At 42.2% G+C, this 13,138-nt stretch overlaps 1 protein-coding gene across 1 annotated transcript in view; it reads left to right on the top strand.

Annotated features, from left to right (window-relative positions):
- The window catches only part of CHD2 (chromodomain helicase DNA binding protein 2), a 108,408-nt gene that overhangs the window by 28,149 nt on the left and 67,121 nt on the right, over positions 1–13,138 (top strand). Inside the window, exons 5-12 of the mRNA XM_068990884.1 lie at positions 1,863–1,967; positions 4,806–4,946; positions 6,504–6,637; positions 7,331–7,556; positions 8,882–8,982; positions 9,880–9,924; positions 10,072–10,250; positions 12,156–12,280. Coding sequence (XP_068846985.1) covers positions 1,863–1,967; positions 4,806–4,946; positions 6,504–6,637; positions 7,331–7,556; positions 8,882–8,982; positions 9,880–9,924; positions 10,072–10,250; positions 12,156–12,280 — 1,056 coding nt within the window. The remainder of the gene's footprint in view (positions 1–1,862; positions 1,968–4,805; positions 4,947–6,503; positions 6,638–7,330; positions 7,557–8,881; positions 8,983–9,879; positions 9,925–10,071; positions 10,251–12,155; positions 12,281–13,138) is intronic.

Genomic DNA, 13,138 nt, shown 5'->3' with positions numbered 1-13,138 from the left:
GGGCTTGATTTTCCCTCTCTATGGGAATAGGACTTTGGACCAGTTGATTGGCTAAGTTTTTGTACCTTCTCATATTGGAAGATTCAAAGTCCTCTTGGTTATCTGTACATCTACAGATCTGCAGTTTAACTGGAAAACTCTCAACATCCATTCTCTCAGTGTCTACTGCCACTTTAGTCTCTAAAATTGTTGAAGTGGACCTCGTTAGCTACTCTGATATAACAGTCTCAGTTCCTGGCAGAGTTATAGAAATTACAAATAACACTTGATTGTAGATCTTTCTCATCTCATCTGCTCTCCGTTAGGTCTTACGTGCATGTTCTTTCAAGCTTGTTTCCTGTGAAACCACTGCTCTCCAGTTTGTGTAAGCTCCTTCTAAGGGGTAAATAAACTGTTCTAGTCTTGGCCAAGGAAGGCTGGATCCTTAGGTGCCAGTCTCCCCATTGCTGGAGACATCTTTTTTCCTCCTGGCCATCACCATCTATTCCTTGGATCCTTTAAAACACATTTATTGTATGAGGCTCTAGGAAAGGAGAATAAGGCGGGTGCCCAAAGTATGGTTTGGTTTAAAGAGGGAGGGATGGATATTAGGTGATAATAGCAGACCTTAATGTTTTTCCAGTCACTGTCCATAAGCACCCTACCTGTCTGGCAGACTGATAGGATTCATTCTTTGTATCTTTATTTAACAAAGACGTATCCCCACTTGCCTGCCTTTGTGCCAGTAGAACTTGAGTAATGTATGTGGAAGAGCTCTATGACCTTTTCATGGAAGGCTTGAGAACATTTTCTTTCCTGGTGTTTCTGCTGAATCAAGTGTAGGACTGTTTAGAAAGGTTATTCCACTATTACTTTGACTTATTTTCCCATGAAGAATTTTGACTTGACTTTGGAATTTGACAGCAGTTGTCTTTAACATAACCTCATTTTCTGTACAGAGACCCAGAGGCACGTGGTAATTGTTGTCTTTAGAGAGAAACCTTAAACCCAGGTTCTTGCCTGTTGAGTTTTTTTGTTTCCCTGGATGTCTCATGACCAGTTGCTATTATGTGCGTTCCTTCCTTCTTCGCTGCAGGTGGGGAATGAGCTGAGTTCCTGTGATTTCTTTTTTGGTCTTCAAGTAAACTTCAGAAATTGCTGGGGGAGAGCAGGGCACCTATAGGGTATGGCTCTCCCACGTCATCTGTTATCTTGATGAGCAGAAGAACACCTACTGTATTCAGTGATTATTAACACTACTTCATTAGCTGGACAGGTTAATTAGTAGGTGGTAGGTTTATCATTAATAACATAATTTTAGGGATTGTTTAATCAACATATTCTGAAGATAGCTAGTGTAGTACTCAGAGAACTCTCTCAATAGTATCAGCATCATCTGAATTGGGTAACATTCAGATTTTTAGGCCTCACATTAGACCTCCTGAATCAGAAACTGGCTGTGGCCCAAAAGACTCTTTCAGCAAATCCTTTATATAGTTTAGATCCATGCTAAAATTTGAAAACCTCTGATCTAGTATATATTATAGCTTCAGTCTGGTCAATGATAATAGTAAATAAAAATAAAATATTAGAGAATTGGCAACATTTTTTTTTTCCAGAACAAACAGTTAAAAAATACAGCCTTAGCTTCATCATTTGTTTTGATACCAGATACAAAATAAGAATAGATATTGCACATCGCAGGAAGGAGCCCAACCAAAATTTGGAGCTAAAACAAATCTTTTAGCATAATATCTAAAATATACGCGTTCTGCCTTTTTTGGCTCTTCTGCTTGAAATTGGTTTTGTCACATTCTTCAAGTGAAACGATGTTGAGGAACTCTTTTAGAAAAAAAAAAATTTTGCTTTGCTTTTGATCACAGAGAAAAATGGAAACGGGAGCTCTCAGAAGATGAACAGGAACAAGGCTCCAGTACAGAGAGCGAACCAGAGCACACAGTGAAAGCCAGAAGACCTGTCCCCAGAAGGTGCAGTGTGTGCTTGAGCGTCTCTGCCTCTGGCTGAGCTTGGTCTGTGTTAGGTTGAGGACGATGGTGCAGTGCTTGCACGAGGGCCGCGGTTGACGAGCTGCAGTGCGTTGCGACTCTGGATTCCAAATGCCTGATTAACTTCTTGCTCGTCTGCATCGTTAGCAAGTAATTAGATGACCGAGCTGCTGTGGATTTTGTGTGTTTGCACGGTACACAGCTAGAGAGTGAATCTTGGTGTTTCATATTCCAGGTGGACTGGTTATGAGGGACAAATATATCTTCCACTCTTAAAAAGAACTCTCTGTATTTGACCAGGGTACAGGTTCTTTTGGGGAGAACTAATTTTTCCTACGTTTAATTGGCTGATTGAAACATACTCTACTGTTTATTACCCTGTTCATACGATCTGTATGACATTAAGCAAAGAAGCTGTCCAGAGATGGAAGTAGGTGGAGGTGGGAGGAAACTGGTAATTTCTGATCAGACAGATGGCAGCAAAGGCACTGGTGATACAGGGAGGGAGACGGGGCAGCGAGGCCCAGGAAGACTTTTCTCCTTGCAGTGTTAGGAGGGGCTGGCGCATGTTGTCTTTGCGCCAAATCCCACTCCCCCCCACTATTTTTATGTGGCCTGTGAGCTCAGTATAGCTTGTTTCTTAAAAGTTTTTTTGATGTCAACTGGTTTTAAAGTCTTTACTGAATTTGTTACAGCATTGCTTCTGTTTTATGCTCTGGTATTTTTTGACCACTAGGCATGTGGGATCCTAGCTCCCTGACCAGGGTTCTGCATTGGAAGGCAAAGTCCAACCCTTGGACTACTGGAGAAGTCCCTCAGTATAGCTTCTGGTCAACATTTGTAGTTTTGTGATATGGAACACTAAACTTGAATCATAATTAAGTGAAATGCTATCATCCCTTCAAAAAGAAATCTGTTCTTCTCGTTAGTAGATGTTGTATCACAAAAAGTACACTTGATCATTATTATTTTATTTTGAATTTTTTCAGTAACATATTTGTTGAAGTTTATTTTCTCTTGTTATGTGTCTATGTGGTAGCCTCAACTTTGCCTCTTGTCTGAGAAGTAAGAAATACTTATCCCCTGGCCATTAACAGCAGAGATACTCGTCTGTCCATGGCTTAGGATGCTGTCCCTGCCCCCTCCCCCTCCACCCCTGTAGGGAGATTGATGAGTGTTGTCTCCTCCCATCTGAGTCTGAGCGCTCAGCCCTGGAGCCCACTCCAGGCCTGTCTTCTAGATTTTGCCCATCTTTTATTGACTCTCTGGCCACCTGTCTGTGCAGTGTTGGTTACGGCAAGTGTGAGAGAAAGAGATGGCTGTGATTGTGAGTTTCCGTCACCATCTTACTCCTCTCACCTTTTTGCCGCTGTTGGAGTACTTGATTTCCTTGTGAGAGCTCGTAGTCTGTAGCTTTCAGTCTGGGCTGCAGGGGAGGCGCCGCCTGCAGAGGGCCGGCTCCTCAGCTGTGCCCGTGGTCTTGGCTGCAGGGGAGGCGCTGCCTGCAGAGGGCTGGCTCCTCAGCTGTGCCTGGGTCTGTGGCAGGGCACAGTCTCTCAGGTGGTCTCCAAGGTGTCTTATGTACATAGAAGAAAAAATATGTGTAGTTATTTCTTGTCCTTTACTTCTTTATACAGATGATAACATTCCATGCATCTTCTCCTGCATTTTTCTTTCATTATCTCTCTTGGAAATCTTTCCTTACCAACCCGCAGAAAAACTCCTCCCTCCATTGTTTTTTATGGTCGCCTGGTATTCTGTTTTCAGATCCTGATGCTGGGAAAGATTGAAGGCAAAAGGAGAATGGGATGACAGAGGATGAGATGGTTAGATAGCATCACTAATTTAAGGGACAGGAATTTGAGCAAACTCCGGGAGATACTGGAAGACAGAGGAGCCTGGTATGGTGCAGTCCATGGGTTGCAGAAAAGTCAGATGTAACTTAGTGGCTGAACAACAATAACAAGGATTCTGTTTATTGAACTAGTTCCCACTTGATGACCATTTAGTTTTTCTAGTCTTTTGTTATTGCAAATAGCACAGTGAATAGTTACTGTGCCTGTATCAGTTTATATCTGTTTGTATCTTTTACTTATTCCCAGAAGTAAAATGGTTACATTAGTAACTTTGGTAGATATTTCCAAATTGCCCAGAAGAGAGTTGCCCTCAGCAACAGGCTGTGTGTGTGTTGTTGTGTCAGGTGGTCCTGAGGAGCAGTGGAGGGTCGTTGCCCGAGAACCCACAGTGCGGTCCTCCCTTCATCCTTGCCAGGGATGGGTCCCAGGAGCCTTGTGTTAAATAGATGCCAAAATCTGCAGATGCTCAGGTCCCTTCCTTATGTGAAATGCTGTGCTGTCGTATTTCCGTGTAGACTGGGCCTCTCCTCCCATGTACTTTTAGTCATCTGTTGATTACTTTTAATACCTGCTGCAATGTTAACACTATGTAAACCGCTGCAAATGGTCAGCAGTTTCAAAATTTGCATTTGGGAACTTTGTGGACGTTTTTCCCCCCAGATAAGTTTCTGATCCATGGTTGGTTAAGTCCGCGGGTGTGGAGCCTGCCGTTACAGTGGGCCGACGGTGTCTCCTGTAAATGGCTGGAGGGTCTCAGCAGTGGAGCCGTTTCCATGTTCCTAGTGGAGCGGGTTTCTCATGAACTAGAATCTCGTGGAACAGGGTCTAGGAATATTCATGTATTAACATTCCCTCGGTTAATCTCTGTGGTGAGCCCTGCTCTGGGAAGTGCAGTTATATAGATTTGAAGTAGACACCAAATGATGAAATAAGGACTTGGCCATTTTTTCTTTTCTCACTTTAGAACAGTGCCCAAACCTCGTGTTAAAAAGCAACCTAAGACTCAGCGTGGAAAGAGGAAAAAGCAAGATTCTTCTGATGATGAGGATGAAGATGATGAAGCTCCCAAAAGGCAGACGCGCCGCAGAGCAGCTAAAAATGTGAGGTAGGTGATGTCCCGGAAGGGTTTCATTAGTGAGAGGAAGGGGCTAGAGCTTGCTTTTAATAAGTCCAGGATCAGGCATTTGACAGGTGAAAATAATGACCTGTGTCTTGAGATTGTATTCAGAAAGGCTCTTTCAAAAAGAATGGTCCTGGCCAATAGGAAAATGGAAATAATAGTGATAAATCATATCAAGCCTTCATCCCTATGAAGAGAACTACTTCAAGGTCACGTTTCCTTGAGTGGTAGTGACATTATCTTCATTTCATACCATTCTTTGGGACTTCCCTGTCAATCCAGTGGTTGAGACTCCATGCTTCTAATGCATGGGGTGAGGGTTCGATCCCTGGTTGGGGAAATAAGGTCCCACATGCCTTGTGGTTTGGCCAAGAAAATAACAAAAATAACTGTTTTTTAGGAAAGACATTTGGATTGCAGTCTTACTTTTGAATTGCACTTTCAATCAGATAAATTCCTTTGAGTTTCAGCTTATATAGTGTTGGGCTTCCCCTGTAGCTCAGCTGGTAAAGAATCTGCCTGCAATGCAGAAGATCTGGGTTTGATCCCTGGGTTGGGAAGATTCCCTGTTGAAGGAAAAGGTTACCCACTCCAGTGTTCTGGCCTGGAGAATTCCCTGGACTGTATAGTCCATGGGGTCGCAAATAGTCAGATACGACTGAGCGACTTTCACTTTCTTTATATAATGTTACTTGGATGTAATAATCTTAACAAGGTTATGATAGTGTATGAATAATTAATAGAAAATGAAATAAAGGAATAGATACAAAACATACATATTTTACTTTATGCCAGTCAGAGGGCATTTAATTTCATTTTAGAGGGTACATAGTTTTCTTTTGGTCTACTTAAAGATGGTGAAGCTGAATCCTGAAGTTGTTAATAACCTGTTAAATGAATGCAGTTAATAATTTGAAAGCTAAGACTAGGCTTTGACTATATTAACGTGTAGCTTAGCACTTTCCTCCTACAGCTAGCTGTACTGCCTCCAGCATTGTGTTTTTCTCTTTTGTAACTCCCAAACCCTTTGTTGTTAATATAATATATGGTGGAAAGTTATGTTTTAATATTTTTAGTACCAGGAAGCATGGTCAGTGACTTGAAGACTTAAATTTCATATTCTTGTTATTGGGAGACAAAATGCAGGGTTGATGCATTAATCTTAGAACCAGTTTTTTCATTAGGCAATTTTTTTCATTATGCATTTTCTTTTTTCGTGGTTGTTTCCTTGTTTATACATAATAATGATGTCATTAAAAAATGGAAACATAAGAATGTCCTTGTAGTTTTCTGTGTCTTGCTTACAAAAATCACTTTAGTTAGTTTTTATTTTGAAATATGAGTTAGCCTTCCTTCCACTATCTATGAACATGCAGTAATACTTTAAGCAGGAATGAAAAATGAACTTTGGGCCCACTTTATCGTGGCTGATCTGCAAAACACCATGTTGGAGCCAAAAGGGTTGTCCTAATGATCTTACGAATGGTGATTTTGGATCTGAAAAGATAGTTTCTTATTTATTCGGCATTATTCCTCATACAGTTATAAAGAAGACGATGACTTTGAGACTGACTCAGATGACCTCATTGAAATGACTGGAGAAGGAGTTGATGAACAGCAGGATAATAGTGAAACTATTGAAAAGGTCTTAGATTCAAGGCTGGGAAAGAAAGGAGGTATGCAAAGACAGTGCTTCATTCTTGCTATAGGTGGCAACAAGTGTTAGGGCAGGGAATGCAAATGTCTAAGTAGGAGTGGATTTAAGGATGACCGTGGCCTCAAGGAACGGCTTGTGTTTTCCGGCTCCCCCACTCCACCTGTGGCCAGGGCCCTGCCTGTGCTTCTGCTTTTAGCGCCTGAGTCCCTCCTGCTGCCCTGCGGTGTCTGCCTGAGTGCTGGTGCTCCCTTGTCCGTCTCCTTACCCTGCCTTCTGCCTTGCTTCAGGGGCTTCTTGCCACCTTTGCGGTTAGACGTGGTTTCTGCTGCCACTTCCCTGCCATTGGAAGCTGGCAGATTACTTTTTCTCCCTGCTCAGAAGGCCCAAATTTTATATATTTAGCCTGAGTTGGTAGGGACCAAAACAAAAGGATGTTGCTGTTCCGTATTTATTGTGTTTCAACACAAAGATTTCTTTGATTTCACCAGCAAATTTTAGAATGTTTAAATGGGAAAAATTGGCTTTGCATCTTGAAAACATTTAAATTGCTGAGCATGTTCATTCTGTATTGCTTGTGAATTTCTGCATATTTGAAGATAAAGGATTTTGGTACTTCATCCGAAAAGAGACTCTTTAGACAACTGTGTATTTGGGAAGTTTTTCAGGGTCTGGTTTCATAGACCTCTTAAAATGTAACTGAATCTTTTTGCAGCCACTGGAGCTTCTACCACTGTATATGCAGTCGAAGCTAATGGAGACCCTAGTAGCGACTTTGACCCTGAAAAGGATGAAGGCGAAGTCCAGTACCTCATCAAGTGGAAGGGCTGGTCATATATCCACAGCACATGGGAGAGTGAGGAGTCTTTACAGCAACAGAAAGTGAAGGGTCTAAAAAAACTAGAGAACTTCAAGAAGAAAGAGGATGAAATCAAGCAATGGTACATTACCTTTCCTAGATAAAAGAAATGCATTTGCAGCCTGGGGGAAGGGAGAGTTTTTAAATAGTGGAGAACGTGACTGTCTAGAATATCAAATTCTGCCTCTGTCACCTGAATGAATGTGGAGGCATCCATGGTTACCTTTTATAAAACTGTGACCTGAAGATAATACATATTTTTATGTATAGCCAGGAAGTCTGTAGAGTTTAATAATAACAACTAGTTTATGGGGCATTTTTCAGACCTGATCTTGTCGTCAGTCCTCACAGTAAGCCTGTGAGGTTTTTACAGAGTGTTATTTGTTGGCAGAGTGAGCTACAGAGCAGCTCTGCGGGCCCCAGACTGGGACTCCTGCAGCCTGAGTCCAAGGCTTATATCCTTAAGCACCTTGTTACTTTCTCTGGTTGTGCTGGCATAGCCTGGATGTCAGGAGTTTAGTGTTCTAGAACTCTCTGGGATATGGTATACTTAAAACTGATCTTGGTTTTACAGTTTACAGAAATGATGTGACAGGAATGTTCTGAAACTATAATCACCTTGTGGTTTTTAGCTTACTTACAGCTTTGAACATGCCAAGTTGTACGAGAAACATGGGGCCACAATACCCACACCCCTAAATTGATAATAAATAAGAACTGTAAATTCCCCCTGGAGACACACGCTTCAGTATCATGTGATCAGGTTATTTAGTGTTAAGAATAGGGACAAATGGGTTCCAATTCCTGTTTTATTACTGTGCAGAATATGCTATTTCAGTAAATCAGATACTTTTTTTTCTTTGAGTCAAAAATAAAAATATATATCTCTGAGGTATGAGTAGTTTGTAAAACAATTATTAGAATTTTGAAAGTCCTTGAAAGTTATAGTAGTATTTAATTTCAAGTTGCTGGTGGTGTTTTATAACTGAGAATAATTGGTTTCCTAAAAATGTCAACATTTAATCACTCCTAAAGTCCACCGTATATTAAAAAAAGACATCTTTTCTTATAAATCTGAGTTTTATTGGCCTTGTCTGTTAAGATATGTGAATTTATCACAGATCACGTGAATTCATCACACAAAATAGTTATTTTTAGGTTTCTTTGTGAACAGGCCACATCAGCAAGAACAACTGGTGTGTCCTTTAGTCTGTGGTTTCAGTGTTTTCTACAGGTTTTACATGTTTTCCTTAAAATCTCTGGCCTAATTATCAGTACAGGATTACTAAAGGGACATACGAAAGTAAAGACTAAGCTTCCTCTCCTGTTCTGACTTTGCATTGATAGATGAGTATGGATTCTCCAGATCTAACTAGTATGTACTTTTCCTGTTTGACTTCTGGCCAGGTTAGGGAAGGTTTCTCCTGAGGATGTGGAATATTTCAACTGCCAACAAGAGCTGGCCTCGGAGCTGAACAAACAGTATCAGATCGTAGAAAGAGTAATAGGTAAGTACATGGTAACTCATTTAAGCAGTGTTGGAGTTCCAGGAATAAAGGAACTTTCTTTTTTGGGAGTAATGTATAGATATTAAAAAATGCATTTTTGCAGGTGTAATTTCGGAGAATAGTCAGATGCCTAGATTTATTTTGAAGGAAAAGCTAGTAAGACTTGCTGGTAGATTTGGAGATGGGGGAAGACAGAAGTGGCAAGGGTGGTGTCAGTATTCTTCGCCTGAGCAAACAAGAGGATGGAGGCACCATTTACGGAAATAGCAAGGTTAAGGGAAGAGAAATCAAGAGCTCAGTTTGTCAGTTTGATACGCTTCATAGTCATCTACGTGGGTAGTGTTGTGAAGGCTGTAGAGCATGAGAAGCTGGAGTTTAGAACTCAGTCTCAGCTGAAGATTGAAACTGGAGGATTTATCTGTGTGTAGATAGTACTTAAAGCCTAAGGTTTAATGAGATCATCAAGAAATGTATACATGGTGAGAGCAGAAGTCTGAGGGCATTCCAGCTTTTGGAAGCCGCGAAGAAACCAGCAGAGGAGAGTGAGAAAGGCCCGCCAGTGAGGTGGCAGTCAGGGGGTAGGCGTGCCAAGCACCAGGTGACTCACGTGGCTCGGGCGGCAGGTGGGGTTGCCAGTCAGGGAGGACTGGGGCTTGGTCCTTCAGCTCAGCATTAGGCCTGGCCCAGGGGGATGACTGCATGGGGTGGTGGGGCTGCAGGCGGGGGTGGGGAGACAGAGAAATGGGGCCAGACAGGGTTGTGAGAACAGCACGGCTGTCTCTTTATTTTTTTAGGATGTGAGATAGTAGAGTATATTTGTACTCTTCCTCACAGGACCTGAAATGTCACTGTTTTCTTGGTCTTGGTGATAACTTACCTAATTTTCCATTTATTTAGCTGTGAAGACAAGCAAATCTACACTGGGTCAGACAGACTTTCCAGGTAAGTGAGAGATCTTGTTTATAAATATTGTCTAAGAGCAGCTCTTGTTTTGCCGCGTGGTGTTGCCTTGGGTACACATAAAACAGAATGTCACCCCTCTCCTTTAATTGGCAGTTGCTGATCTGTAAATTTTTGTATGTGAAATAGCTCACAGCCGGAAGCCGGCCCCTTCCAACGAACCTGAGTATCTATGCAAGTGGATGGGACTGCCCTATTCAGAGTGCAGCTGGGAAGACGAAGCCCTGATCGGAAAGAAATTCCAGAGCTGTATCGACAGCTTCCACAGTCGCAACAACTCAAAAACCATCCCCACGAGAGAATGCAAGGTGTGCTGACTGTGGGCTTTTGAGTTTTCAGGGGAAAGGTGTATTGCTGAAAAGGTCTGGCCACACACGTGTGTTGGGAAGAGAAAAGACTACAGAAGCAAAGGACAGGTCTCATGTTGAAGTGGAAGAAGATGATCTAATCTTGGTATCGAAGGAAAACCATTAAAACAGGAGAGGAGGATATGTTGTATAATGGCTTTACTGACTCATTTCATCCTATTATTTATACAGTTAGATATATCTAGTTCAGAGATATTGTGGAGACTCCTTGAAAGAAGTGATGGGAAAAGGAAGTGACTCTGAATTCTACAAAAGACAAGGATCTGTACAGGCTCTCTTATATGCTAGACTGGTTGTCCAGATGCTTGTCTTTTGTTGGTATTTATTCCCTGTATAAAGTGAAATGCTTGGGTCCTCAGTAGTAAACGTATATGTAAGACATGGCCTCTTTGTCCAAGAGGTTGTCTTCAGATTCATGGCACCGAACCTGTCCCTGTAAGAAGCAGTGTGTCACTGGAGGTCAGTGAGTGTGACAGCGTCCAGAGGCAGAAGCCCGTGAGCCACAGGGATCGTTGAAGGGCTTTTAAAACTAGAGGAAGTTGTGGCGCGTGAAGTGCCCTACCCTTGAAGGATAGGTTGGAGCTGGTTAGACAAGACAAAAGGGGGCCCAGGCTATTGGCCTCTTGTGAAAGAGACTAAGAGAAAGATGTTCTTGTAGTTGGGGGACCACCGGGCCTCAGGGTTGGAAGAGGGAGGTGATATTGAGAAATTAAGTGTGTATGTATTGAATACCTTGAAGGATATGTTGACTTTATTCTGTAGGTATTGATAAGCCTACCCTCTTGAGTAGAGCAGCAGGCCAGAAACAGTATTTCATTTAGAAAGCTTAATCTAATGACTGTGTGTTGGAGACTCCAGAGTAAGTAGTTGTTAAAGCCAGAAGGTCCCACCAGGAAGATGTAGAATAAGCCCTTGAAGGGAGAGTTGGTGTGAGGATGAGGGAAGTAGCAGCGGTTGAAGGGTCAGACGGGAGAAGCTTTGTGGGGAGCCTTGACGGGAGTGGACAGCTGCGAGTGAGGCATCTGATTGTGTTGACTGCCAGCTGCTCACAGAGGAGAGCTGAGACAAACACTAATTACCTTATCAAATAGTTTAGTAAGGATGACACTTCTTAATAGGGCACTCATTCCAGAGAGCGCTCATCTTCAGAGAAACGCTCCCTGCAAAAAAAGGCTTTTGTGGGCAAGTCACTTTCGGACACACTCCTGAATGAGCTGCTCCTGTAAGCTCACGGTGTCCGCAAACACGGTAGACTCTGAAAAGTCACAAGCCATGGGATGTATGTAACTTTTAACCCAGTGTTTCCCAAACTGATTTGGCTGTAGAATCCACATTTTGTGCAAACCGTAGAGACATGGCTTTACTAAACTGCCAAATCTTCACACCTCTGGAGGTGAGAGCAGCATCTTTTTCTTCAGACTTTCAGAGTTGGGGCTTGGGAGGTGGGCTGCATTTCAGAATTTAGAGACACTGTTTTGGTACCATAGACACACTTTCCCAGAGGCATTGTTTTGTGCTGTATCAAGTAAGGTAACGTAAGAGGAAAATAGGTGACTCACTGCCCCACTGCAGAGATGATGTAGAGTAAGTGCTGTTTAATGATGTTCACAAACTTACCTCAGGAAAGAAGCAATAACTAACATAATCTCAGGCCGCAGTCTGGCTTTGGGGATGTAGACAACGATGCAGGAACTCGTGGTTGGTTGGGTGTGGTTGGTGATACAGATGTGAAATTTTAATTCTTATGCTTTAGTGTAGCGTGCAGAAATCATGGCTAGCATTTTAACATATGAACAGAAAGAAGGTTTTCTTCACACCTGGTCTTTGTTCAATTCTGCATTTTAGGCCCTGAAGCAGAGACCACGATTTGTGGCTTTAAAGAAACAGCCGGCGTATTTAGGAGGAGAAAATCTGGAGCTCCGAGATTATCAGCTGGAAGGTCTCAACTGGCTTGCTCACTCCTGGTGCAAGTACGTAGAAGACTCTATCTGATGTTTTCTTTACTGTTTCTGGCTGTTTAAGATTGTGAGATGCAAAGAATTCCTCCTTTTTATTCCCTTCTTCAGGGGATCTTCCCAACCGAGGGATTGAACTTGGGTCTTCTGTGTTGCAGGCAGGTTCTTTACCATCTGAGCCACCAGGGAAGCCCCATTGTATATTATTTTTCTTTGTCACTGTGTCGTGTCTGACTCTTTTGGGATACCATGGACTGTAGACCACCAGCCTCTTCCATCCATGGGATTTTCTAGAATACTGGAGTGGGTTGCCATTTCCTTCTCCCGGGGATCGTCCTGACCCAGAGATCGAACCCATATCTCCTGGGTTGGCAAGTGGATTCTTAACCACTGAGCACAAGGGAAGTCCATTGTATATTATAGGAAAAAAAATCCTATCTGTATATGTGTGTGTGTGTGTGATTAAGAGAAATCACTTCTGGAAATTTTTCCTGTGTGTGTAATTAACACTTTAGCCTGAAGTAAAAAGTACGTTGTTATTTAGTTATTGGGAGGATAATAGCCAGCAACCTGTGTCATACTATGTTATTCGTGAGCATAAATAGCAAGGTAATTTGCCCAAATTTTTGTTGTGGAAGGAATTATTCCAAGACGAGAGAAGATCTCTTAATTTACATACTGGTGCTAAAGAGTCTTGTGATTCTCCCACTCCCCAGTTGCTATACAGGCCATCCCATTTAGAGAAAGTTTTCTGACAGTTGAAGTTGTGAAATTATCCTTCACTTTTTGTAATAAGATTACCATAGTCTTGGGAAAAAAGAAGAGAAATGAGACAATGAGGTTTAAAGGTACTTTGAGACTGTGCTCATGAAT

Source organism: Capricornis sumatraensis, chromosome 19 (genome assembly GCF_032405125.1).
Source record: "Capricornis sumatraensis isolate serow.1 chromosome 19, serow.2, whole genome shotgun sequence".
In the NCBI taxonomy this organism is placed as follows: Eukaryota; Metazoa; Chordata; class Mammalia; order Artiodactyla; family Bovidae; genus Capricornis; species Capricornis sumatraensis.
This window is presented reverse-complemented; position numbering and strand designations above follow the sequence as displayed.